The sequence below is a fragment of the Falco cherrug genome, chromosome 3 (assembly GCF_023634085.1).
Source record: "Falco cherrug isolate bFalChe1 chromosome 3, bFalChe1.pri, whole genome shotgun sequence".
In the NCBI taxonomy this organism is placed as follows: Eukaryota; Metazoa; Chordata; class Aves; order Falconiformes; family Falconidae; genus Falco; species Falco cherrug.
Genome location: NC_073699.1, coordinates 31,552,959 through 31,580,930, shown reverse-complemented (window position 1 = coordinate 31,580,930; position 27,972 = coordinate 31,552,959). Strand labels below are relative to the sequence as shown.

Sequence of the window (27,972 nt, the reverse complement as noted above, 5' to 3'; positions counted from 1 at the left end):
CTGCTTCCACCTTAAATGCTAACAGCAGTCTTCCATACAGATGCTTCAGCGGTGTGTGGCAGGAGGATGACAGGCAATGCGTACGAGCTGGAACAAGAGAGGTTCAGCCTAGATAAGGAACAACTTTCCCCCCACCCCGTTCATGCTTTAAGTGGTAGTGTGTTTTTATCTCTGTCCTGTTCACCTATAGCACTTCTGCACGCTGATCAGGAAACACACCAATTGGCAGAGATGTGTAGCACTACTTGAACTGTGCATTGTCACTTGATCAGCAATGCAAACTGATTCCCCAAGGAACTCCTGCACTATAGCAAGCATTCCAAGATACTTGGTACTTGCACCTCCTAATCCTGAACAGGGTGCTCAGGCATTTGGATTTTGACTGACCTGTAACGTAAAAGAACAGACTGACAATTTGTAATAGGCCATCTTTTATTGAGAGTTAAGATCACATCTCCCCATGGTGCGCAGAACGCACTATGAAAACAAAATACAGAAGATCGCTTTAGTAAATACACACCGGTTAAGCAATGCTACTTTTTGGCAAAGTGCTGTATTTTGTCGGTTTTCAGCTTGTGTTACACTATTAAAAATAAGAGCCAGACATTCTTCTGTATCAAAAGGACTGCTACAAATAGAGAAGTGGCTCTGGAGAGAAGCTGCCATATATGCATAGACTGCTGTACAGTATTAATCCTAACTGAAATGTCCCTTTTGAATCTTCAAGTTTGCTGTGTAGAAGGCACAGTTTAAAATGCAAGTCTGTCTATTGACCAATACATATGAAAATACAGTTTCTGCAAGATTCATGAATATCAATCAGTATGAGACAGTGCAAGGCCTCCACTTTTACAAGAAAAACCACACACGAATACAATTCAAAAAACCATATAAAAGCCACACAGCTCACTATTATAACAGAAAACCAAAACAAATCTAATTGCCCAATAGCTCCAGGCACAAAACAGGGCTAGACCAACATAAATATGTAAAACAAATTAACAAAAAGCCATTGATGCAGTACTCGCACAATAATATGGTTTCCAATATTACAAATTGAGAAGCACAGCTTTGTGCAACAAAATAGTTTATATCCTGAAAGATATAGGTTTTCATCACCAGAAAGTCATCTAGTAATGCAGTATAAAAAGATCAGTATCTCCCAATTCCAGGAGCAGTCTAAAGTTGCATTTAAGACCAGACCAAGGCTCTCATTGTAATGCCTGGGAGCCTTACACTCTCAACTATCTCCCCATTAAGAGTTAAAGGGTTACTTACTCTTTCCAACACGGGGAGCTGGAGACTCCATCTTCCTTCATTTCACTTTAAGAAAATTAAAGCTGAAGGAAAGTAGTTACTTTTATATAAAGAAAAACCACAGGAAAGCAAAGAATTTTCCTGAGCTAGAAAGTTGGCAGTGAGAAGGAAGTTTAAGACTGGCAAAAAGCTGGAGTGATAAAGGTAAATAATCTGAAGCAAGTAAGAGCATTTGTGAACAGATGAGAGACTAGTGAAACTGCAGCTATTTGCAGATAAACTGGAGTATTCGGACCACAAAAGAATTTTATGGACATGGGCACATACTGCTGAAAAGAGTAGTAACAAAATCGGTTTTGGATTCTCACGACATGACCGATTTTGTTCTTTCACTGTCCATATGAATTCAGTGTGTCTTAAAAAAAAAAATAAAATCAGATGAGACTAGCATACCCAGGACAGCACCTCTAGCTTTTATATGTTTAACTACTTGTCAACATCCCTTTGCAACGATCTTAACTAATCCCAGTGAAGCAGCACATCTGCATTGAAACAGATGTTATGAATGCTGTTTCCTGTACACTAAATATGTTCTGCAACAATTCCAGCTGCAGAATGTGCAACAGTACCACTACATCAAGGTCAATCCAAACCGTTGGGATTTTGCTTCAGGGAAACTGAAGCATTTGGCTGAATTTAAAATACTTCACAGGTCTGGAATAATTCACATTATTGATCTTGCCTAATTTCAAAGGCTCCTTATACTAACTTCTGTTTAAGGACTGCTGGAAGACATGGTTGAACATCACGTTAACACTTTTATGCCCTAGGCACTGAACACAAGGTAAAACACAGTAAGTCACATCAAGCACTGACAGAAAGGGGGATAATTCACTTATATTTCCCCCCTTCTTTCAATGCAGATTTCTGCTTCCTCACCTCCCTAACCATTTAACCTCCTTCCTAAATTAATCTACTGGGGTTCAGCAGGCCATGTGGCTGCTGTGTAATACATATACTTTTTTTTTTTTTTAAGTGCCCACCAACTTCCAAAACATCTTGCAAAGTGTTTTTAAGAAAACTACTTGTTAGTTTTGAATGGCTTTTCTTTCCTGTTGGCCCACAAAATCGCTATCCAGTCCTTCTGCCCTCAATGGGCCAAGGGAACAACTGCTGTTGATCCATCTCAATTCTTAAACACCCTGTTATCACTGTGTTGAGCTCTATAAGACTGTTTTTCAGCATCCTCTTCTCCTTGCCACACACTGCCCCTCATTTTCAGTCACAATTAACTCAGACTTCATTTTCATAGAAGACAGACAGAGAATGAGGAGAATTTCTAATAAAACCTTCCTTCTAGCTAATTTTGAGTTATTCTCAGTCTGTAAATATGAGACAACCTAACAGCAATTAGCAGCTCAGAAGCAGTTTGCCATCAGCCTGACTTCTTTAAAAAGCGGTCAGCTACTGATGGGATTAAAAGAACAGTCGATCCACCATCTTCTTCCTTTAACTAGACTAAAGAGTAAATGAAATAGCGTAGGGGAAATACATCCTTCAGAGACAGAAAGAGAAGAGTTAGAGAAAGGGAGTAAGAACTCAAACTGCACCGAGTAAAACCCAGGTCAGGTCTCTGGGCTGTGTGTCTGCACTTAACCCATAGGTCCACTTTTCCTTCCACTCCACTATGAGGTACCACACCTGTAACACCAGTGCCATATCACACTGCAACAATACTGGGGGGACATTTAACTCTTTTCCAATACCCATATCAAGTACCCAACATACCTACACAGACTCCACTAACACAAGTGGGTACTAGGCAATTCAGATTAGATGTCCTTCTCGTAACAGTTCAGCATAGCTATGTAATATCCACTGGCAGCTGTAGTATTTTCTTGTTAGGAAGTAATCACGTATGCTGAATATGGACAGATATACAAGCTGTCAAGTACTAGTCATTACAGCATACGGCTAACCTCAAATTTTCTAACTCCACTTCAATGAACGCAAAAATGTAACTGATTTCCACCTCAGTTAAGTTCCTTTAAAATACAAACTAAGAACCCATCTATACATCATAGTTTATAAAACAGCACACAAATATTGTACTGATAGGCTTCCGAGACATTGATATTTAACATCAACATTTAGGACTGCTGCAAAATGTTCAGAGTGTTATGTGCCATTTCAAAAAAAATGCAACTCTAGTTATGATTGTGTTTGAGGGATTGACGATCAGCTTCAGATTGACCACACTTACCTATGCATGAAAACAAGAGCAACCTAAAAAACAATTAGACCATAGATTAAAACCACAAAAGCCATCAGTAATTGAACTGACGCTGGCAAGGCTGGTGAACAAACAGTCCGTTGTGCTTGATTTGCCGAGAGTGGCAATCCCTGGTAAGGTTTTGGCGACGGAGACTGTTTCTGTTGAGATAGTGTCTTTCATTACGGTCTTTTATCCAGTGGGTAGGACGAAAGCTCTTGTTTTTTTCCAGAAAAGCTGAACGAGTAGCAAGAGCTGTGACATAGCAGTGAACACGCTGTCCCGTTTCATTTCGGGCCTCCAGTCTAGAAATGGAGCAAGCAGATATCTGTCATTACTGAGGTGCATTGGAAAGACAAGCAAACTATGAAGGGCAGAACACAGACATCAACATCCAGCATTTCAAAAGGGCACTCTTATTCTACTGGACAGAGATCTGGGCGGAGGTGAGGTCAAGCCAGTTCAGGAAAACTGCACTGGGAAGTAATACGCAGTGCTGCACAAGGGCACCACAACAGCCTTCGGACTTTTGCACCCTTCCTTCCCCACCCCACCTCCCTAAGCCCAAGATGCAACATAGATCAGAAATAAAAGGCAATGTGTGTCACACTGCTCCAGCTTTAGAAGACTTTGCGTTATCCGCTAGGCAAAGTTCAGGTTTAAAAATCATCTTGAACATCGGTGGCTCAGCCTGAAAACAAGGATGCTAATGGAAGTGTCACTGGATTGCCAGCCACACGAGTAAATCCAAACAACATTCATGCAGAGGAACAGAAAAGATAGACCAGTTGTGACACACACAGGAAATAACTTAGAAGGATTGTTCCTCAACCAGCCCTCTAGATTTCACGAGCAGAAAGTCAGCAGTTTTGGCAAACCCTTACTCCATCATGCACTAGTAAAAAACAAACCAGCAGCCTATGCAAGCAGGGACTGACATATTGAAAACTGACTTCCCTACTTGACAGAACAATCACTGGCGTTTCCTGAATCTTCCGAAGTAAAGCTAAAAATAGCCTGGCAGTTTTAAAAGCAAAGCAAATAACAAGCCTGAGCGCCCCAGTTGGTGTGAGACCAGTAGCATCCGAGTTGCTTGCCTTCTTTTTCCCCCACCCAGGACTCCATGCCTAGCTGTCAACTCAGTGGTTCCCCAGAAAGGTGTCTGCAAGAGCAGGAGCTTGCTTAGCACAAGCAAGAGGTCTCTTGGGAAGTCTGTTTTTCAGCACTAGCATGACTCTACAATAAAGTCTCTTCTGGAAGAGCTTAACATGCATTTATTGTATCACATCTCTGTAGACGTGTCTGGTCTGCTGTGCCCATGGCACACCCTTGTGGCCTTGCTCTTGGTGGGCTGCAAGTATCTAGCACAGAAGTGAGCTCTTCTGCTGTCCCCCAGCTCCACACTGGAGCAAAATACCTTGTCAGCATGGGGACAGTTCCTCCCTTCTACAATTTTTTTCCTTCAAGTATCCTAATCCACTTGATTTTGGCTCTTGAGTAGCTTGATATGACTGATGAAGCCTACAGACTCCAGAACAGCCATGTGTGACATGCTGGTTTTTCCCCTGTTCATTCACGGGATGTTTCCCTAAACCTAACACTTGAAATATAAAGCAAGAAATAAGTGAATAACATCACACAAATCAATTCACGGTGCCTTGCAAATACCTTCTATGCAGATCACACCAGTTTAATTTACACAAGGATGCCTGCAAATACGGGGCTACAGTGCTAGAGGTGGAATTCCAAATGAAGCCTTTCTGGGGAAAGCTGTAAGGAGCTAGGAAGCCACACCACACTTACCAGAACCCATACTTCCTAACCATGCCCATGTTGCACGTTACTAGCTAGCAAAGGACATCAACTGCTAATACAAAGTAGCGTGGTTTGTTATGGAAAGGCGACTAAACTGGCAAACAGAGGGAAGTTGATACAACATCCTTTTGCTCTGAAAGGAATTTAAAAGGAGCAAATATATTTCCTCCACCAAAGGAGAAAAACTGGTTTAAAATTGCTGGTTGAAGGTATTTAAGCTTCCTCCCCTTCTTATCAAATACCCTTCCAGCACTGGTTTGCAAACCAACACTCTTCTACTTGTCATCTTAAAGCGAAACTGGGATAGCAGAGGTGATTTGAATTAACTAAAAGGCCACGTACTCTTCCAAAGCGTAGCATTTTGGTATCTTGGTGGTTGCCTTTGGTAGCCTGGCACTAGTGAGCCCTAGGCACCGAGAGAACAGGGCTGATGAGCCTCCATCAACACTGTCAAAGTGTAATTTTAGACAGGCTGTGTCTAAAGCTAAACTACATACATTCACTGCTGCCCCCCATCATCTATTTCACTAGAAAACAAAAGTGTCCTGCTGGATGCACTATAGAACCAGACCTCACAAGAAACATTAAAGGCTTCAGACCCCACCCCAATTAATAACGACGTAATTTTTCTGCACTTAGCATTTTGAATTGTTAAAGCAGATGTAGTTAGGCTTGATCAAGTAACATCATTTGGCACAAAGGTTAGTCCTATACCCAGTATTGTTTTGGCAGACAAGGCTCTAGAGGAAGCAGTGTTGCTAGCAGCCTGATCAAACAAAAAGCACTGTCCCAAACCAGCAGTACTTACTGTTACTGTGCCAGTGTGCCTTAAGCAGCTTTTCTTGGCCCTACAATGTTAAATGGCCAACCATTAAACCACTAGAGACTTCAAAACAGCTTTTGAAACTTACTGCATTATCAGTGTCATTGATGTTTCCAGTTTCTGTAGTTTGCCTCAGCTTTAGACTCAAGTCTCCTCCCAGCTCTGCCACTCAACATAAAGTACACAAAAGTCTAGATCGTCTGACAAGGAATTCAGCATAAAGAAACGTGCTCACATACCAGTTGAAGATCATCACACCTTTAGCCTCCCCACACATTAAAGCGGCTTAACTGTATACTGTAAGACAGGACTCTTCTCCAGAAGAATTTACGCTATTATCCCCGGTTCAAGCCACTGAAGTCAGTATCCAACTGTGTGTTACTGTCCACTGCAAACTGGTATTTTAGATATACTGGTCTACTGTCTTTCACTAGGGCATGCCTCACAGTCTACAGTTTTCTTGCAGACTCCTTCAGACCCTCATTGCTGCCTGCTTACAGCTTCCCCCCCGGTTTAAGCTAAGCTAGACTCTCAATGCTTAACTTCACAAACTGCACAAATCCCCCACTCTAATAGTATCAGCGCTATACTTTGAGATGACATGCTGCTGTATAATGTCACCTGTTTCTTTGAACCAAGAACTTTAAATGCAGCAAAGAGATGATCAGAAAAGTCAATCAGCATCTACCTACAGCAACTCTACCACTACACTCATTTTTTCCTGTGTAACAAAGTTTAGTATACTATGATTTTTTATTATTTTTAAAAGGTAAGCACCAGTTGGTACAAAAAAAAAAATCACTTTGTTATTAACCAGGACTCACAAAACACCCAATTATTTCCTAATCAGTGAACACATGGGCAAGTGTGGAATCATAACAACAAAGTAATACCCTACATGTACACATCTACATACACTATACTTGTATAGATGTATATACTGGACATTTAACACCGAAGCGGCAGGTAATGGCAAACCTGCCTCTGCAATAATCCCATATGGCCAGATCTTCTTTAGGACCTGAAACCAAAAAGCACAACTTCTTACCTTGCTAAAAGTAGAAGTTTGCAGCACAGATTCTACCTTGAGGGAATTAAGTTTTGTGGAATATTTCAGTTTGCTTTTGCTCCACAAGTCACCTGTGGAAAAACTTAATCCTGTCCTAATCTATCACTAGGCTGAGGAACAACAGAAAAAAAACCCACACTAAAACAAGGCTTCCCTGTCAGGATAATTAAATAACATTTTTCACCTCATCAGATGACTGAAAGGGTACTGACTAACAGTTATGATAAATCCACATAGCTATGAAGGGGGCAAAGTGCTTTCAAATCTATGTTACCAGCTACAGAGTTAACTACCACCAGTTTCAACAGGACCAGAGTATATTCTGCAAGGGAATAATTAGGCTCCATCAATATTCATTGCAGTGTCAGAACAGCATACCCAACTGTTTCCTGACACAACCATCTTGTATAACATTTTTCTAAGCAGGCAGGCAGCCCTGACCACCCTACCCACCTTGTCTAGTATTCATGCTTTATTCACCTGCTCCAAAATAAGCTGGAAAATTCAGTATTAAGTGTCTAAGCTGATCAAGTAGAAACCAGATATTTTCAGCAACAGGGCTTCCTGACAAGAGAAGTCAGACATACCTGGGACTACCTGGGCTGTGAAACTCCTCATCTCCACATGCAGTCTCATTAAGGCTGTGACAGGTATTGTGGACAGCATACACAGACATGCTGGGATGCTCTATTAGGAGATTCTCCATTGGACTGGTTTCCACTTTGATAGTGGTTAATCCACCTGCAGTAAAACATGGGGGAGGGGTAATAAACCAGCTCTCCTCCATGGGACACGACTCAAACTGGATGAAGCAAGACTCGCTGGCCTCTGGCAAGTGTTCCAAAGGAGATGGTAAACAAGAGAAGACCGGGGAGCCGTCCGTGGTTGATGCTTCAGCGATGTCTGCTTCCTCCACGGAGCAATTAGTGCAAGTGTCTGCTGTAGGTGGCCATTAGTCAGTCGAGCAGAACCCATGGATGTTGGTGATTGCAGGAGGCAGAAAACAACAAGGTTGCATGTAGCCAGAAACAAGATATATATATATATATATAAAAAAAAAAAACAATGAAAGAAAGAGAAATAAAACCCTATTAGCACATACATTATTTTTTTTCTTTTAAAGTAAGGGGAGGGGAAAAGGGAGTTCCCTGATAAGCCATGCTAGACACGTAAAACAAGTGCTATCAGTAAAGCAATAAAATTGCGTAATAAGTCAAATATTTTATCTGTACAAGTGGTTCTGCTGAAGGCTGTATCAGGCTTCTAAATCTGACATCATTTTTCTCATGAATTTACATAACATGCTTTGGTACATTTGCTTCGAAGACACTCTACGCTCTAATCTACACTGGGTTTTTTTTGGTAAAGTTTCTCTCGGGCTACTTGCTTGTCTTGCTTCCTTGCGAAGAAACAAGAGCCAGAGCAGGACAAAGGCAGAGCTTACATTTGACAGATGTCTTACCTATAAAGTCAACCAGAATCCACTCGTCGTCTTCTTTTTCACTGAACTCTGGCTCTTGGCTGGACAAGCTATCAATCTCTCCCATGAGCATGTTATTTAACCTCTGGAACATTACTAAGGCAGGAGCAAGACTTTGGCTGGTAGGTCTTTATATCCAAGGTTCAAGGCACAGCTCACACTGTACTAGCAGAGTGGCATAGACTTGAGATTAAAGTGCATAGATGCTTTATCAGCTTAGGTACAGGGCACACAGAGGCATGACTAGTAAACAGTTTATGTGAAACCTGCAAAAAACGATGACAAGGGTCTTAATGACAAAGCAACATGTAACATCTCTAGGGAACAAATAAAAAACCCTCTCGTTAGTGCAGTCAGAAGTACCAGTAAACATTTTTCCCTAAGAGGAGAGGCAGCTTCACTGGCATTCACCATCCCCTCCCAGCTACACGCATACAGGAAAAGCCTAGGTCTCTCAGAGTCAAGTGCCTTCCCTCTTGACCCTCCTCCCATGCAAAGGGCTGTTTAGCTGTCAAATCCCATCTTCTCCTATGGGAGGAGAGGAGTCTTGTGCCTATGCTCACCGAGATGCTCCCTGTCTGTCTTCCTCCTGGACTGAGAAAGATGCAAAGGGCAATTGCATGTTTTCTGCTCCAGACAACACATCTCTGTTGACACAGCCTCAGACCTCTCCCAGAGATCCCTGCCAGTGCTCCCGGGGTGCCCAAGGCAGCTTCTTCTCCCTCCCATCACACCAGTTCACAGGCACCGCCTACAAGTTAATGCAGTGGGCAGGCATGCCCCACCTTCAGGCTTGAAGCGCACTGGATAGTCACCGGTGACATCATTTTCACAGCAAGTGCCCAACTAGTCATGTATGGTAAGTCTAAGTAACAAAGAAAAGTAACTTGTATACTTAATTAAAACCAATGTTTTAAACTCAATACACTTCCCTAAATCTACATGTAATTAGTCACCATAAGCCTGAACTCTGCATTTGGCAGTTAAGGTGAAAAATCCCGTTAGCACTGAGAAGCTGAATGTTCAACCACTTCAGATTAGCATGCCTACAGCCCTTGAATATTTACATATGAGTCGATAAATAGAAGCTATTGAAGTAGCAGAAAAAGACTACATGTGAAAAATATCCACTAATTTAACTGCAAATTATTTCACCATAGTGATATTTGCATTATCACAGCATGTCAGAATTATTACATATTAAACACTCCTTTAATAATTAAATAGGGAATAAGATATGCATGTAAGAGGGTATGAGTGTCTGCATTCAGGAAGAGAAAGGGAGTAAGACACACTAGACTAGACACACACAGCCATTAAAAGAAGATACAATCCATGATGAATATTATTTAAGGGCAGTATACCTTGCTTCACCCGTAACTCTCAGACCACACTAAAGGGTCAGGTTGGCCTCCTACGTCATCCTACCCCATCCTACCCCAGGACACCAGACCCCATCAACTACTTGTTCATTACAAGGACAAGCACCTGCTCCATACATATAGCGCTCCTATAGACATTTATGCAACTACTTCTTTATTCAAACAGCACAGAAAGATAGGATTATAATTCAAAGTACTCTTCAGAAGCAATATGAAAAGGTACAGCGTAACTCAAGAAGTGCACTCAAGTTCTTCTACAGGAACTATCAGCCACAGGAAAACACAAGACTAGGAACAACTGGCTCAGCTGCCGTAGTGATAAAAGGCTCGTTTTTAGGACCACACTCGGAAATTAAACATCTGGGCTCTCCAAGAGAGCTGCAAGAATGACCATAAGTCTACAGAAACATAATAAAATTTGACAAATGGAAAGATTTAACAGCGAATGAAAGAAGCGACAACAGTAGTCAATTACGTGAAGAAAGAGGCAAACATTTATTCCCTTCTCCTATGTTCACAGCAAGCAGAAGCAGCTTTTAACTGCAGTAAAGTTAAGTTTTCAGTGGTTACTAGCAGGAAATGCTTTTAACCATTAAGGCTGCTAAGCCCTGGATGGGTTACCCAAGGAAACGCCAAATGCCCACAGTGTTCCTGAGCATCTTCTTGAGAAGGTTTGAGTGCTTCAATTACAGACAGAGCTTACCACAGATAAAGAAAAGAACTCTAAGTGAAAGTTTGAGGTCTGTAGCTTTCCAGTTATCTTCCACATCCATCCCTAACCCTCTTCTGGCATAAGGCCTATGAACAAAAGAGTTTGTTTTTTCTTTGGGCTAACTAACTAGCAAGCCACAGTGTACTCGCTGATCAGCACTGGCTTTCCCTGTACTCCCAGATGCATGCATTACCTCCTTCCTAGATCAAGGCTGGAAGTACCTTCAGGCAGAAGCTGTTTTTCTGTTTTGTACAAGATGAGAGCTCACACTCCTATATTAAGGCTCCACAGGCATCCACAGCAACATCAAATAATTAACCTCTAACAAGGAAAAGAGATATCCCCATTCCTGAGAACATAACGTAAACAAACTACAGCTTTTGACCCATAGATGTCTTTCTGTAGATCAAAAGCAGTTTGTCCCATTTCCCCCTTCCTCCACCCCAAGGAGGATCCAAAAAAACCATCTGAATCATTTAGAAACGGGTCAATGTTTTGGCATCCTTTTGGATAAGCGCCTTTAAAAAGGCCACACTTGCACATTCTCGTGCAAGGGGACCAAGAAGTAATGCTGTTATCAAGGGCCTTTGTTAGGGGAGGCAAAGGAGACAGAGACTGAAAGAGAGATACCGTAGCTCTTAGACAGGAACTACCAGCTGCAAGAAAAGACCAGGAACAACTGACTCAGCTACAGCGGTGATTAAGAGGCTGTTACAGATAACACACCTGATGCATGTCAACAATATTGTATTGTCGTCTAGAATCACAGAATGCTTTGGGTTGGAAGGGACATTAGAGGTCATCTAGCTCCCACCCCCCTGCCACGGGCAGAGACACCTTCCACCAGACCAGGCTGCTCAAAGCCCCATCCAGCCTGGACTGGAGCACTGCCAGGGATGGGGCATCCACAGCTGCTCTGGGCAGCCCCTGCCAGGGGCTCACCGCCCTCACAGTTCAGAATTTCTTCCTAATACCTCATCTAAATCTACCCTCTTTCTGTTCAAAGCCATTGCCCCTTGCCCTGTCACTACCTGCCCTCGTAAAAAGCCCCTCCCCAGCTTCCCTTAGGCCCCTTCAGGTACTGGAAGGCAGCTGCAAGGTCCCCCCGGAGCCTTCTCTTCTCCAGGCTGAGCAACCAACCCTCACTCTCCCAGGCTGTCTTCACAGCAGAGGGGCTCCAGCCCTCTGACCATCGTCATGGCCCTCCTCTGGGCTCGCTCCAAAGGTCCATGTCCTTATGCTGGGGGCCCCAGGGCTGGATGCAGCACTACAGAGAGATCTCACGACCCCATTAAAAAAAAACCACCAACAAACACAGGGTGGTTTTTTTCTTTCTATCCTAGCAGAGGAGAGGAGATGCACACCAAATAAACCGAAAAGCGACACACACACACACACACCCCGCAGCAATCTGCCGGAGCTCGGCCGCCGGCGCCCCCCGCCGCAGCCCCCCGCCACCAGCAGGCGGCTCCCACACGCCGCTTGCAGCGGAACCGGCGGGTGACCCGGCAGAGCCCGCAGCAGCTGCGCACCTACCCGGCTGCACCCCGGCGGCCAGCCCCGGGGTGGGGACACACACACACGACCCCCAGCTGCCGAGCACCCGGTAAAACGGGCAAAACCCTCCCCGTCTCTACGTTTATCCGAGGAGAGAGACCGATGCACGGAGAGACGGGACCTCCGCTGCTGCTTTGCGAACCGCAAAGCACCATTACACCCCGCCGCGCAGTGCGCGGGGACAACAGCAGCGTGCTCGGACCCCATCCCGCTAAACGAACTCACCCGCACCGCACCGCCCGCTACCGCGCCGCCTCCGCACCCCGCGGAGCCCTTTGTTGTTACGGCCGCGGCGCGCAGCTGACGGCCCGGCCGCCCTGGCCACGCCCCTCCCCGCCCCTCCACCAATAGGCGGCGGCGGCGGCTGTCGCTAACGCACGTGACGGGCGGGCAGGGACGCTGCGGGGGGGTGGGGCGGGCGCGGGGGCGGGGCGGGCCCCGCCCCGCCCCCGCGCCCGCCCCACCCCCCCTCCTCCCGCCGTTACCGGCGCCGGTTACGAAGTTTAGGGAAACAAAGTGCTATTCCGTTAAGCTGGTAATAATACAGACCTCGGAAAGCAGGTGGTGAGGAACAGAGTTAACGGCAGTCTACAAAACCTTAATTTATAACGCAAACACATACGCAAAATGATGGCTAATTAAACGTGCTGACTTAATTAGGAGCTAAATATGCACAGCCTTCAGTTATAGAGGGGTTGGCCCCAGAGGGGTTTTCAAAGATTGCCTAGATCCTTCACACACCCCTGCCATGGGCAGGGACACCTTCCACCAGACCAGGCTGCCCAAAGCCCCATCCAGCCTGGCCTGGAGCACTTCCAGGGATGGGGCATCCACAGCTGCTCTGGGCAACCCCTGCCAGGGGCTCACCGCCCTCACAGTTCAGAATTTCTTCCTAATACCTCATCTAAATCTACCCTCTTTCAGTTCAAAGCCATTGCCCCTTGCCCTGTCACTACCTGCCCTCGTAAAAAGCCCCTCCCCAGCTTCCCTTAGGCACCTTCAGGTACTGGAAGGCCACTGCCAGGTCCCCCCGGAGCCTTCTCTTCTCCAGGCTGAGCAACCAACCCTCACTCTCCCAGGCTGTCTTCACAGCAGAGGGGCTCCAGCCCTCTGACCATCGTCATGGCCCTCCTCTGGGCTCGCTCCAACAGGTCCATGTCTTTTCTGTGCTGGGGACCCCAGAAAGCTGGATGCAGGGCTCCAGGTGAGGTCTCACAGGAGCAGAGTAGAGGAGTAAAATCACTTCCCTTACGAATCATTAGGCTGAAGGACCTTAGCTGGGCTGTAAAGTTTACAAGTCACGTATCTGAAGCCCTACAAAGCTTGTGCATTACATCTCTTACTTCATCCACTCCCTGTTTTTTCTTTAGGGAAAAAAGAAGAGGCAATGAACATGAATACAGTGCTCTTCTGAGAGATGAGCAGCTAAAAGGAAAGGGATTTCCAGGCAGTGAAGTTACAGTCCAGGAGAGCTATTGTAGCTGTGCTGCACACCTTCACTTGCTTCGTGTAACTCCAGACTGCAGCAAATGCTGGCCGGGCAACAGTCTGCAGCCTTCTGAAGATGCAGAAATAAATGGGTGATATGTAGGCAAGCAGCTTTTTACATGCAACACACTTTAACCATTTGGGATTTTTCATGGTTTCAGTAGTGCTGAGTAACTTGATTTGTAGCAAGCAATAGTAACACTTTCTACTAAAATACAAGGTGTGCAACATGACTGCCTTACAGTTACTGGAGTCCAGACAAACCTCTTGATCTTTTAACCACAGTGTTTAATGTCTTGTTTGTACACCTTTCCCCCCCCGCCCCCCTTCCTTGTAAGGACAAAGCTTTTCTATGTAGAACATAATGCAGAAAGTACATTCTGGAAAAATGCTGCAAAGTGTCCTCCTGTGGCTGGGAGCAGGCTGTCTGATTTGACTGACAAACTGCTAGCTGTACAATTTGCAACATTTTTTGCAAAAATTTCAGATGTCTGGTATTTGATGATACTTTTCTAGACTGAACTAACCCTTCCTGAATTATGAGATCAACTTTATTTTTATATCGGCACCATCGAGGGGTATAAACTGATTGTATGTTCGATTGAACTTTTGGTTTATAAGCTGATACAATGCATGAAAAAACCCTACAAAGTCTCTTTGATTTTCAGTGACAGTGGCTGCAAGGCTGAAGGGGGGAGGGGAGATAGCAGAACCAGCGCGTGTCTGCGAATTCAAGATAGGCGAGACAGAAAATTAAATTTACAGAATAAATGCCCCAAAGGTTTTATCTGTATTGCAAAATTACATTGTGTTAGAACATGTTAATTAAGGTGATAGAAAGCACTTAGTGTAGACAAGAACTGTCATGTTTAGCAGCTGGGTTACCTTGGGTCAACAACAACAACAACAAATGTTAAACATGGTAGTCTTTGTTTATATTGACTTTTACATTAAGCATTACGTGTTAATCAATTAACATAATGTATTTTTCCAGTGTAGGCAAGCCCTAGGAAGGCTTGAGTTGTATTTGAAACACAGACTCTGAATGAAGTTAAAAGGCCAGTGTTCATATTTTTTAAAGTCCTCTGAGAAGTAATTAAAGGGATAGAACCTCGCTTCTTTCTGTGGTGTTGCTTTCAATTTCTTTTCCATCAATTTCACTTACCTTATTCCTTAATTCCCTATTGTCACAAAATGGTGGAAACAACAGACTTGCTCATTCTTCCCTCCATATCACATTGCTGTTGGCAGGAGAGGGGCAGATCTGAAAGTTACCCCACTTCTCAGCCTGGCAACCAGTGCTATTGTTCCAGTCTGACAAGTACTTAGGCATATGAATGGTTTAAAATGAAATAAATTATGTGTGTCAACTTAAATACCAGCTGACCAAGAGCCTGGGTATTTCATCCTGCACTCACTGAGGTCAACGACAAATTTTCTGGTGATTGCAATGGTGCAGGTTGTGGCCTTAGATGCTTTATCCAAAGTCTTTCAAATCAATTAGCCTTTCTATTGATTCTAATGGTTGTTAGATCAGGCCCTCAGACAGCAAAAGAAATACAGTCACTTTGGTCCGGGTCTTGCTGGACACAAAAGCTGACTGGCCTTCCCTTGTGGAACTTGACTTCTATATTTGTATTACAGAAAAAAAAAAACCAAACCCTGAAGAGATCTCTGGAGCAAGGGAACCGTTCATGTTTCCAATAATACATGCCCTTGCATGATTCTGAATTACTGGTAGGAATTAGCAGAGAGTCTGTCGTACTTTCTGTGTGCTCAGTGGCAGCTTAATGGCACAGCCATTGCTGTGCCTGCAAATATTTCCCTGTGTGTCCAGAGCGCCCTGTGTCACAGGAATAGTAAACGACTGGGAAGCTGTCCCCTGTTATTTGAACTGTATTGATTTGTCAAGATCCTACATATTAATGCAAGGCATGACCTATTGTCCAGGTTCCCGCTGCGATGAAATACTACAGCAGTATTTAGCAGGCACAATGTATGTCTAGCCATGGAGTACAGAAACACTGACCTTCTTACCACAAGACCTGTGAGTTACAATGAGCACATTGAGCTTATAACAAAGCACTGCCATGTGTTGTGCCTCTTGGAGAGGCCCTACTCCACAGACGTGCCTGTTTAAATGGTAGGTGAGAATGCAGATCTATCTCCACATTAGAATCATTGAGTAGCAGGAAGGGAGAATGACGCCAGAGCTTGCACAGACTGAAAAATAAACTCCCTCTAAACCTTGGAGAAGATATATCCTCCAGACAAATAAAAATTCTTTCCAAATAATGTGCAACAAAGCACTTTGATATCATTCTGAGTGATCTGCATGAACAAATCCATTGACCCCACGTAGCATGAACCTGGCATATCTGTACAGGAACATCCACACCATTCATCTTTGCCGATGTGTGTCATTGGTTTAAGGTGAGTGCAGCACAGCCACCAAAACCAAAGTTTCGGTTTAATGTTCAGTTAAAAACCAATGCCCTAAACCTAATCATAGTTAAGACCAAGCCTAATGCCTTCTGCTCCATGGCTTCCAGATATCTGGCTGTGGCAGAAAGTCCTGTGCTGTGTGGGAAGAGATTCTGTGCAATTTTGCATGACTCTGCAAGATCACTGCTGTCAGACAGGTCTTGGTCTGTCCAGCTGAATGCATTATGCAGAAATAGCTGGGGTTTATAATTTTAAAAATATCTCAAGTTTGTGATTAACCACAATTAAATACTATTTTTTCCCCTTATGGAAAGGATACTAGCTCCTGTTCAAAAGAGTCCAAGCTTTTCTGTCCAAATTTAGGTACAAACACTTCAAACCTGTTGTTCAAAGCATGAGCAGTCTGAACAGATCCAAGCTTAAAAAAGCACAGTCTGACATTTGTGTCCTTGCACAAATGTCAATCCCTTTTTTTGAAGTGGACGTCTAGATTTAAACAGCAGTCTCAACAAAAACAGGCACTTCCTTTTCTGCTCTTCTTCCTCTGACTTTAGTTAGCGCAAAGGTTTCTGCAATGCTGGCTTAAGGACACCAGATTGATTGTTCCTGCTGTAAGTCACAAGTTTCTAATGCTATTTTCCCAAACAGCAAGTTAAAGTTTTGAGTAAGAGCAGGCCTTTCCAGACTTTTATGCAAAACAGGTGTTAGAAACCTGTTTCTGTATTTCTAGAGCATGAATTCAGCAAATTCAAGAATCTAGTTTTGACATTAGTAGGAGCCTCATGATTTGGCTGAATGAGATCCAAGGAAGCAGAAATTACCAGATATGATCCTCCAAACCAGACCGAAAAAGTTGAGGGATTCAGTTTTCTGTTGAAGAAGTATTATCTTAAAACATTAAACCTGTTGTCCTCTTCAGCAAAGAGTCCACGTCAGAATAAAGTTATTTTTCCTTAGAAACTGTCAAAATGTAATTCCTGCTTTTCATATTGTTCAAGAGCAAAACCAGGTATTCAAATAGCCATTGGCAGCAAGCCATTGTAAATCATAGCCAGATTAAAAAAATAACAGTAAGCCTAGCGACACTTTGAGCTCTTTTCCTCCGCTCTGTCAAAATAAAAATCCTCTTAGAAGTCAGTATAGATTTCCATGGTCTGAATAACTCTGCGCATTTTTTTTTTTTTTTTTTTTCCTCTAGAGCAAGTTCATCATCAGCATTTGAACCCTTAGGTCAGACTGGAGTGTGTCGGGCGACTCCGCAGGTAGTGCTGTACTGCAGTGCCAGTTAGCAGGGAGCCAAAGGCAGATGCCTCTTCTTGTGTCATTATGTGAACCGTTTTTCTCCTGAGCCCAGAGGCATACATCAAACATTTTCCATTGGGATTGTCTGTCCTCTTTCATATTTGCCTCTTGTACTAGAAAAAGTCCAGCATATTTTCACTACTCTTGCCTGAACCTGTCCTCTCCTTCAGCACTTGGTAATAAAAGACCCTATTGTACCTCTGTGTACAACCAGGAACCATGCTCTTCTGCTGTTTTCTTCTTTGCCCTGTGATTAAAGAGGCTTTCCAGAAGCACACCTCCTGCCTAAGACTGTCACATTAAAGGAGAGATGACCTGTGAATTTTTGACGGTGGCAATGAACATGCATTTGTTCATTTGTTACGTTTATGAAATTCCTACATGCTTCAGATGTTTGATGGGTTATTACCATGGTTATTAACCCTTCATAGTTTTTTGTTCTTTATTTCAGTGGTGATGTTAGGATGATGGGCATCCCGTGCTCAATGTATAGGCAAGTCTGCTTGATCAACTACAATAGCTTGACTTTAAGAGGAACTTACTTTGGTACCATAATTTATTTTCCTATGCTAGATTCATCTTCATAATGATTGTCAGTTAATATTTAGTGAGAGGATAAGTAGGTTTCTCTGTCTGTAGCATATCTGCGTTTTAAATCATGTGGGAATGACAGACGGCGCGCAAGACAGCTTCCTCCTTAAATTGCCAGCCCAAAGCATGTTTTGTTGTGTGGCTAGCCATGCTTAAAACCCTTCCTTGAATTTTTCTGCACAACCGCAGAGTCAGCAGACACACATTGTTCACATCTCTGAGGCATTTTTAGTCTCACCGGCGATGCATTTGTTTCCTTTTAGCTCTCCTACTGATTCATATACTTCCTAAAATAGTGAGCACTATCTTTGTTCTGTTGTGACGAGTTACAAAAGAATTAGCAACATTAGTTTAGCACCAAGTAATATGAATCACATCATATGGTTGGATGTGCTTGGATTTCAACTGTAACACTCCAACTGATTGCAAATTACCATTATTTTTGAAAGATCTCTTAGTCTTTGCAGGGTACAAAGCCACGAACCATGATTCTGCATTGTTATTCTTTTCAGCCACGGATGTTTCTTGCAAATACTGAGCCCAGTGTTTCTCAGATTGGCCCCAATCGATTAAAAAAAAAAAGCCAGGTACTTCTGAGAGAAGATCAAATAATGTCTGTCACCATGGAGCCTGAGGTGATGATGGTGGGTAAAAAAGATGTGACCTTTCCTGCTCTCAGGTCTCAGGCACTGCATTGGTAACAAAGCCAATCAATACTTCACCGCATCCTTAGCTTGCATGTTAAAACTTAATTTTAGCATAGTATATATACAAATATATATGTGTGTGTGTATTTCATAATTACTTATACAGTACTATTACAGTATATATGTATGTATATATAGTTCACACATGGAGGAATTGACTGGCGATCCCAAGCACTTATTGACGGGTTCCCTTTCTTGCTTAGGTCAGGCAGGATGAATGCCAGCATTCTGTGCCAGCTGAGCTCTGCTGAATGAATAAATAACGTGGGAGGTCTTGCCTGTTGGGATAAGCATTTCATAGAAGCCAGGTGCAAGCGTCATCATTGCATACTGAATCGCTGCAACTCAGAATCTGGTATTACAGTCATCTGAAGAGCTCTTTTCAGATAGCATTTTAAAACTGGCTCCACACAATAACAAATAAATGAGGTTTCAGCCTCTGCAAGATATGTTCTAATAAGCCTCCAGGCAAGAGACATACTGCCACATGCCCTTCCAGTCTGGAAAAGTTAGTGTTCACAGCAAGGTTTACCTTCCCTGCATAACAACGTAACTCCCCAGACGACAGCAAAGATTTCAGTAAAACTTGCCAGCAAGATTGTCTTGTCCTGTCATCACAGCAAGAGACCTGTAGTTCCAGATTCAGTCGTTAAGTTGTTGCATGGCTTTGGGCAGACTAAGTAACGCCACATAAGTTCCTTGTAACTCTGCCTAAGTTCCTCATACTAGGATGTGGAGGATGTGGTCAGGTAGTCAGGTACTCCACCGGGATGATGCAAGAGAGTTGTGTGCACTTAACCCTTTTTACTATAGGCTAAGAACTTTTCAAACAGTCGTATTGTTGTGGAAAGGTTCTTGGGTAAGGTGAAGTAGAGCTGCTCCTGGGGTGTTATTCCAGCTGCTGTGAGGTCCAAAACCTAGAGAAAGTTAGTATGCTTCAATTCCTAAACACACACAACAAAACGGTGCTTTCTTGGCTATGAGTGACAGTGTGACAGAATGCGACAACTTGACAGTGATGCCCTCAGTCTCAAAGCACCTGGTATCCCCCAAGGCTCAAACCCAGGAGCTGAGGGGCTAAGAGTCATTCGCCTCACCTGTGCCAGTTCTTCAAAACACGCTACCTGATGTATTTTAAAGATACATCTTTCATCCTGCTGCGGTGAAAGTGGTCAAGTATTAGAAATTTTTTTATATAACAAAATTCCTGGCAGAAGCAGGGCCTTAGAGTGTCTTCCAGGGTTTTTGGAAAAACAACATGACTGGTTGTGACAGAATGAGGAATGTGTTGTGAGAAAACAGGCAGTTCAAGAGGAGAGCTAAATAAAAGATGCTGAAGTTGAAAGAACTCTTTTTCTCTGTGCCTGAATTTTAGACATATTAACACTCAAATGTCAGTGTTTGAATAATTAAGGTGGTGTAATGAGATGTAATTGCCAGAGCTGCAAGGACAGTAAACATAACTGTGCTATTATCAGGGCAAGCTGAGCTCCCAATGGTGCAACAGGTCAAACAGCTATAATCATACCACTGTACCTGGAATAGGATAAGGGAAGGGGCCACGTGCAGGCTGCACATGAACATATTGTACCTGGGCTCTGGAACTATAACTAGAGCAAAGCTGAAGGTTTATAGAGCCCAGACACAAACCAGCATGATAAAGCTTAAAAAAATTTGAAAGTAAGTTGGAAAAAATATAAGCTTAATATTCAACTGAGCAATGTCACATTAGTTAACTACATAGCTGGGATTGTTAGTGAAGAAAATGAAGATGCTATTTAAGAATAGGAAATCCAAGATTTTACGTCTGGTCAAGAATAATCCACTGCAAAAACACAGACTGAAGAGCAAATGAGTAGGGAGCAGCCCTGCAGAAATATTCTGGAAGTTGCATATTCTTTCAAAAAAAGCAGACTACATACTCAGAGGTACAAATATAAATAGAGGCTATAAAGTAAGTGAAGTAATTCTTCCACTTTTCTCAGTATTGGCAAAGCTCATCTGGAGCTCAGTGAGCCTGGCTTGGGGCACCATGCTTGGGGGAGATAAAACACTCACCAGGCTACAAAGGAGAGCAATGTGTGTGATCAGAGCTCTAGAAAAAAACAGATTAGATGGGAAGACTGGAGAAATAGGGGGTGCTGGCTCTAGTGAAGAGAAACTTGACAGAAATATGAAAGCAGTCTTAAAAAATAAAGATATTGCAGATTAATAAGACATTCCATTGCAGCAGAAATAGACTTTGGTTAGACATTAGGAAAAACTTTCTAAAAATAAGGCTAGTGATGCATTAAGCTAGATTGCCTGGGGATTGTAAATCTTATTAAAAGGAGATCAGATAAAACTTAGTCAGGAATGACAGAGATAAAATTAATCCATCTGTAGAGAGTGGGATGGTATAGATGACTTCTTGAGATCCCTTTTCATCTGTATTTTCCATGATCATCCAAAAGATGAGTGTTTTGTTTTTTCAGACTTGCTTATTTATTCATGCTGTTTACTAGCTTCTTCATCTTGGAAATGGAAATCCCATTATTCAGTTCCAGTCAGCGCTGACTTCAGGTTTTTCTTGTACTCTGTAGCAACACAATGTGACTGTTCAAGTTGCAAAGACATCAAGACAAAGATTAAAATGGTGTTAGTTAAAATAATAACTTTGAAGTGACAATCATACCAGTCAAAATTCTTATCACTGGCTCCAAATCAAAAGGTTTAATGAAAACAAGTCCTAAGTCGTGGGTCTCAGGTAATGTGCGTGGTCTCTGACACTTCAAAGAAACCACGTTTGGATGAAATGTGCAAGTTTACCGGGACAGGCAAGACAAGAGTCAGGAACAAACCTATTTGGATCCACTCTGCAAAGCACCTGTTCCCACTCTGGTGTGCCACACGGAAAGCAGGAGGCCTGTTATTATTTCACAGCGCTGCCAGCACCCATTGACACTTGCATACACAACCATATCCACTGCCAACACAGAACAACCTGGAGTCCCTCTAACAGAAAGGAGGTGGCAGGTGGATTTAAAGGCTGCCCACAGTGCTCTCACTGGACAACTGGGCCCTTTGGTAGGATAAACCTGAGACAAGCTCAGCAGTTTAGGCCTCCTCCTGCTTCCACAGATGCCTTTGGTGGTTTTCTTCCTCCAGTGTTCCTATGGCGGCAGAATCAAAGCTTTGAACAGCTAATCTTCCTGCCTTATATCCAGGGAGATCTGGGCAACATTTGACTATGCCTCTGTCTCCATGTAATTTTGGTTATTACCGAGAGAATTTTTCACTCGCCTTCAAATTATTTAAACTCCATTACAGTGATCCTTGTTGCAACATGTTAAGGCACTTGGCTCCTGAGCAAGTGCCTTATAAAAAGGATAAAGTGCTTTTACTTATTATGATTAATATTGTTTTGTTAAATATGGAGGGCACTTTGGCTGCCCTCCCCCCAAGTTGCTACAGCAACACACATCTGTTAGGAGTCATTCTTCTAATTGTGTCAATTAGGCTTATATAAGAGTATTTCAGTGATCCAAACACTGTGGAAAGCAAGGTCTGAGGTCTGGCTGAAGATGAACCTCATCCTCCAAACACTAACGAAATTATTTTAAACTTCCTTCTGGTGTAATTGCATTAGTCATGGTGAGCAGGAAGCAGTGCAGTGGCCCGCTGAGCTGGGCAGGTTTGCTTGCTTCTCTGATGGAAAGGAGCACAACAGGCAGCTTCTGAAATGCGTCTCAGGAACAGAGGAAACAAAAAGTGAGCTTGCACATTGTTTGCAATCCGTTATTTAATGATCAAGCAAAGGAAATCAGAATGCAAACCCAGCATGTAATGATGTTATATTAATGATTAATAATTTACAGCTAAATGGTGCCAGATTAATGACTAATACTTTACAGCTATACATTGCTTTTCAAATAAAACCAATCTGTGAAATACATACAGATGTACAAAACGACAACAGTGAAAGTGCAGCAAATCTCTGATTGAGATCTTTGACTGGAGCAATTTGAAAGCTGCAGGGCCATATGTAAACTTTCCAGACAGCAGCAGGGCCTTTCTCATGCGAGAAAAACATACTACTTTCCACACAATAAAATTAAATGAAGGAGTTTTTACTAACTAGCTACTTATTTTATTAGCTCTATCCTCCAAGGGTGTTTTGGCAACCCAGATCGTTACATGTGAATAACAAACACTTTCTGAAAATGTGGTCTACTTGAGATGGTTGTCGTTAAAATATTAACAGAAGACACTCACTTGCTGTTACATGACATTACACCACCACATGTGCCATGATCTGCCAATGTTGTGACTCATCATAGGAGTTTGCTAGAGACTGGCTATTGAAATGCCATCCAATTGCAGTTAATTGCTGGCTGAAACCTCCTGAAACAAAGAAAATTGTATCTTTAAAGTGAGACAACTAGGCGTAATTGCAGCCTGTGATAGCCATCAAATAATGTAACTGTCTAAATGTCACAGTATCGTTGTTCAAATATGTAAATCCACTCATCCAAAAGAAATCTAAAAGTTTCAAATTCTCATCCTGTGTTGCAATGGAATTACAGATCAGGTTGGAATAGTGCTTATTGTGTAGAATACAGTGAGAAAGCATTTTCACATAATGTTTTCAGATTATAGGAAAGTGTAAAAATGGCACTTCGAAGAAAAGTTTATCCTTGCTTCATTTTTAACGCAGTTACTGGAGGGCCACAAAGTAACTCACAGTTGTCTATGCGTACCAGACCAATCTTGAAATGTTTTCATGTTAAAAGACGATAGTGGCTTATACAGGGCAAAAGATGAGAAAAGGACCCCTACACACATGGACGCCAAACCTCGGTGCTAGCCACATCTAATAACTTGCTAACTCTATGGTAAAATAAGGATCACTGTACTCAGAGCAACCTATTTTATCTCACACCAAGCTGCCTAGTGCTGGAGTCTTTGGTTCAGAGTTAGACCGTGGAGCTGAATGCTCAGTATGTGAAATTGCAACACCGAAATGCACTGGCTTCCCTTTGTCAAAGAGGGGGTGGGGAGGAGGCAATGGGGGGGAAGGAAGCAACTAGAGAGGTTCCCCAGCTTAGCATTTCCAGTGCAAGCACTGACCTACATTGACCTGCCTCCCAGAACTGAAGCTTTGCTGTACTGATGCAGAAAGGATTACTTCTCCATGGTTTTTAGTCGTCAATCTTCCAACCTAAAGCTCCTTTCTCCTCAAGGTTCTCAATAATTCTTCTGTTTCAGCAACCACAGAGTTGTCATAAATCACCTTTCTGCATCAGCACTTTTTCCCCTTCTGTGCTCTCTAAGGGTGTTTTGTCATTGATCTCGTCTGCTCTGCAACTCTTTTCACTATTTTAGCTGCATTTAATTAGCACAACCATTTATAATGCTCAGAACTGAACTCTGGACTGTTTGTGGATTTGAAAATGGTTTTTAAAAGGTGTTTTAGAAATGCTTTGAGATCCCACACCACCAGAAAAATGTGGGGAAGTGAAAAGGAGGGCAGCAACTAGGCATCTAATTTTTCCAGCAACTTCTGTACTTTGCTGGTTGTTTGACTGATAAGGGCCACTTATCAGTCTGGGGGAGAATGTTTCTACCTACCACCGCAGATTCAGTATCAAAATTCCTATGCATGTTTGTGACCTGAAATCCTCTACAGAAGATCCTCCCAGTTCCTGCCCAAGTGTGTCCCCTCTCCTAGACCCCCAGGATCTGACAAATCACTTTGGCCAAACAGAGCTGGGAGGGATTCTCTTCTAGGAGTAAGAACGTCATCTGTAAACCAACAAGGATGATAACTGCTGAACAATGTGAAGTTTCCCTACCTGTGATGGCTCTGCTTTGCAGATTCCTCTCGTGGAAAAAAACACCCTTGAAAATAAATCTGGCATTATTGCCTGACTACATGGATATTTTACTAACTATACACTTCCCTGAAGCACTTGAGAAGTTACTTGAGTTTGGTGTCCAGAACCGAAATGTCAAGCTTCCTTGTTTACTCTGCACGTTTCTTCAGTACTTTCAATTTCCTACTACTTTGTACATACTCTTCCCAAGGATACTCAAGTGCTTTCTGTTGATCCAGTGAGGACTGGTACTACCATTTATATTTTTCAGTTACAGAATGACAGCATCAGTGGATTCTGTCAGTCTGGGAGGTGCCTCTGGAGATTGTCTGGTCCACCCCCTGTGCTCAAAGCAGAGCCAGCTAGAGCTATTCTCTACCCCATGCCTGGGCTTCCTTTTGGTATGTAAGGAGAAAAAGTGCAAACATGAATGCTTATGTGGACAGCTGGAAGAGTAGGATCCCGATGTGAGATGGGGCAGACCGATGTGACAGGGCAGAAGCACTCTGTGTGACCTCTGAGGAACCATGCTGAGTTTCCGAGGGGATATGGCTGCCTAAAGATGCAGCAGAAAGCAGTTTGGGCATGCAGGCCCTGCTTGCTGATCTGAGGACCTGTAAGTGCCCAATATTTTGTCAGGAAAAAGATACTTAGACACCCAAGATCCTGTTTCTGTGCATGGCTCTAGGTGCTATCATCTTGGCAGAGCTGGCTGTCAAGAGCATCTCTTGTATATCAGCATCCCTTACTCACCTCAGGGACCAATCCTAGGAAACCCTGTATCTTCTCAACAATCATTTTTAAATGAGTATAAATTGAACAGTGTCTCAGGAGTCTGTGTGGGTGTCTCTACTCTGTATTCTTCAGTCCTGTCCCTACAATTGTTCCCTATGGTCTGCGCTGTATAAAACTGTCAGATCATTTAAGGATACTTCAGTGGGCTTGGCAGCCCTGCACCCCTGCACAATGGGTTTCAAAAAGAAACTTTTTTCAAAAAGAAGCTTTCAGGGTTTGGGGCACTCTCTTGCTAAGCAGCTGACTGCACGGCCTGCTTTCACTGGGACTGCCTGGCACAGGCCATGAGAAGCTGGGATGAAGGAAGGACAGAGGAGAAGAGGCTAGTTTCATACCATGAGCAGGGAAGGAGGCTGCCACTGGGAGGCAGAGAGCAAAAGTCAAGTTGGAATGAATCCGTGTTGGTGTCCTTGTAGTTCTATAAGTTTTGGACATGTTGCTGTCAGCCATTTGTTACAGGTGAACTTCCCAAAGCATTGTCTCATCCCCTGTGACGGGCACGCTGCCTGACCTGCAACACCCCCGGAGTGCCTGTTCTGCACAGAAAATTTTCTCTGAGCCCTTTTATGAGCTGTTACAAGAGCCTTGGAGGCTGCAAGGGTGCCTGGGATGCTGTAGCACTGCCAGCAATCTGTAATGTTTTGCTCAGATGCCTGGCAGCACACTCAACCCTGCAAAAGTTTGAAGCCTGGTTAAAGTTCCTGGACAGGTTAGGGGTCAGGCTGAATTGACCATAATGATGAGGGATCCCCTCAGGCCACCAGTGTTTTAAACAGCAGAAGACAGCAGAAGTTCCTGCCTTGTGTCTGGTGGAATGTATCCAAGTGCCAAAAGGCGCCGTCATCTTGAACTCTGCCAAGGTAACCAGTTTATGAATTATCCTCTTTTACTGACAAGGCTGGGGCAGATCAGGGTGCAGTATCCTTCCTAGTTCTTGCCGATACAGACCCCATGTGGCAGGCAGCAAAACTAATGTGGGTCCTACTTCTGTCTCTAGTTTTGGTGAAATGGCATTGGGTGAACTCCCTTACAGCTCAGTGTCTAGGACAGGGCACTCACAATACCAAGTTCTACCCTTTACCTCACTCTAACACACAAAAGCAGCAAGCACCAGCATGCCTGCTCAGGGAGCGCAGGGCAGAGGATGAATGGCAGAAGAGGGAGTGGTCCATACCCAGCCACAGGGACTGCTGCTGGTCTCATCCCCTCTGTCTCAGGTAGCAAAACTGGAAACAGGCCTGTGGATGTTTCCTCGGTGGAACAGGTCTCATACCACCCTGTGTCTCTGCCAATACCCAGTAGTGATGTGTCTTGTGCACCCAAAAGGTCTTGAACTGTGATTAGATGCAAGTCAGTTAAAATGACTTGGCCCAGGGACCACGAAGTGTCAGCTGCTCTCAGATGTGACCATTGCAGACAGTACATGTGTTGTCACAGGAGCTCAATGACAGGACTTCAGAAGCCAAGCTGCCACCCTTGTGCTTTAATTACTCAGTAATGCTCCCAGCTGTAAGTTCCTAAAAAAAGAAAACATAGGAAAATGTAGAGATCTCAGTAGAACATGATAAGGTTCTGGAATAAGTTGTTCTCTCCTACTGTTGCCTCTTTGTTGAAATGCCTGAGGGCTCTCTCACCTTGCTATATCTGCTGTCACTTCTTTCTAGACTTGTCAGGGACAAGTCCTAGTGATGCAGTTTCCCATTAATTCACCTTCCCTCGCTTGGAGTGCTAGTCTGTTTTGCAGGGGTCCAAGCAAAAAGATAAACAAGAGCAGTGTTCACAACAAATACACCTGCCTTCAGGCACAGCAGACAACATTTAGCTCTATTTTGGCTCTGGTAAAAAATAAATTCACTTAGTGGATTCCATTGAAATCCTTGTTATATTTGCAGTTGACTTCACCTGCACACCAAAAATGAGTTTGCACACCCCCAGCTTCCTCTCTTTCTCATCTCCCTCCCAATAACTTCACAAGAATTTTAAATAAGAAAAGGTTGGCAACTGGTTGAAAGAACACAGAGACCTTGTCCTTGCTAGCCAGAGAAAAAGTGCTGGTTCCTGTCTGTCAAGAACTTGTGGCTTTTCAGTTTGCATGTTTCTTGCTAACATTGTTTATCCAGGTAGCACAGATGGGGCGTATCACTTGGCAGGCTTACCCCTAAGCTTTTTACAACACAGATGATAGCAGGTGCAAGATAAGGGATACATACAAAAACAAGAGTTCATTACAAATACATTTGCATCCAAAGCAGCAGCAGCAGCAGGACTTGGCTTTATTTTATCTTAAAAGCATACGCTTTGTGAATTCCATTCAAATACTTGCTGTATTTGCATCTGATATTGTATGTGTGTCACCCCAGGCAACAACATGGAACCGAACTGTGTTTGCGTGGGCCTGTGCTTCTGTGCAAGAGTAGCCAGG

The 27,972-nt window shown here is 43.4% G+C and overlaps 1 protein-coding gene and 1 long non-coding RNA gene across 5 annotated transcripts in view; both read right to left on the bottom strand.

Moving 5' to 3' along the window:
* Positions 1-414: 414 nt before the first annotated feature.
* On the bottom strand, positions 415-12,721 carry TP53INP1 (tumor protein p53 inducible nuclear protein 1). 4 transcript variants are annotated; one of them, XM_055705223.1, is made up of 5 exons: positions 11,951-12,095; positions 8,699-8,982; positions 7,824-8,172; positions 6,153-6,192; positions 3,700-3,834 (listed from the first exon to the last, which is right to left on the bottom strand). In XM_055705223.1, exons 2-5 carry the CDS (start codon positions 8,808-8,810, stop codon positions 3,817-3,819), a joined length of 519 nt encoding a protein of 172 aa, XP_055561198.1. In that variant the 5' UTR covers positions 8,811-8,982; positions 11,951-12,095; the 3' UTR covers positions 3,700-3,816. The 4 variants fall into 4 exon arrangements, with proteins under 4 accessions (XP_005445445.1, XP_055561197.1, XP_055561196.1 ...); XM_005445388.4 differs by lacking the exons at positions 6,153-6,192; positions 11,951-12,095 and adding an exon at positions 12,593-12,721 and having other exon boundaries at positions 415-3,834; positions 7,824-8,175; XM_055705222.1 differs by lacking the exon at positions 6,153-6,192 and having other exon boundaries at positions 415-3,834; positions 11,951-11,975.
* A 6,016-nt stretch (positions 12,722-18,737) lies between these two features.
* Positions 18,738-27,972, bottom strand: part of LOC106631551 (uncharacterized) — a 13,128-nt gene continuing 3,893 nt past the window's right edge. The window contains exons 2-3 of the long non-coding RNA XR_008731638.1: positions 23,155-27,067; positions 18,738-21,495 (exon numbers count right to left, since the gene is read on the bottom strand). This is a non-coding gene — a long non-coding RNA (uncharacterized LOC106631551). The remainder of the gene's footprint in view (positions 21,496-23,154; positions 27,068-27,972) is intronic.

Bases quoted from the DNA above. Each gene is read 5' to 3' on its own strand.
- TP53INP1 (XM_005445388.4), bottom strand. From the start codon at position 8,810: ATGTTCCAGAGGTTAAATAACATGCTCATGGGAGAGATTGATAGCTTG. The intron at 8,176-8,698 runs GTAAGACATCTG...GGCCACCTACAG, and splicing joins GATTCTGGTTGACTTTATAG to CAGACACTTGCACTAATTGC. The intron at 3,835-7,823 runs GTATGTCTGACT...CTCCATTTCTAG, and splicing joins CACAGCCCAGGTAGTCCCAG to ACTGGAGGCCCGAAATGAAA.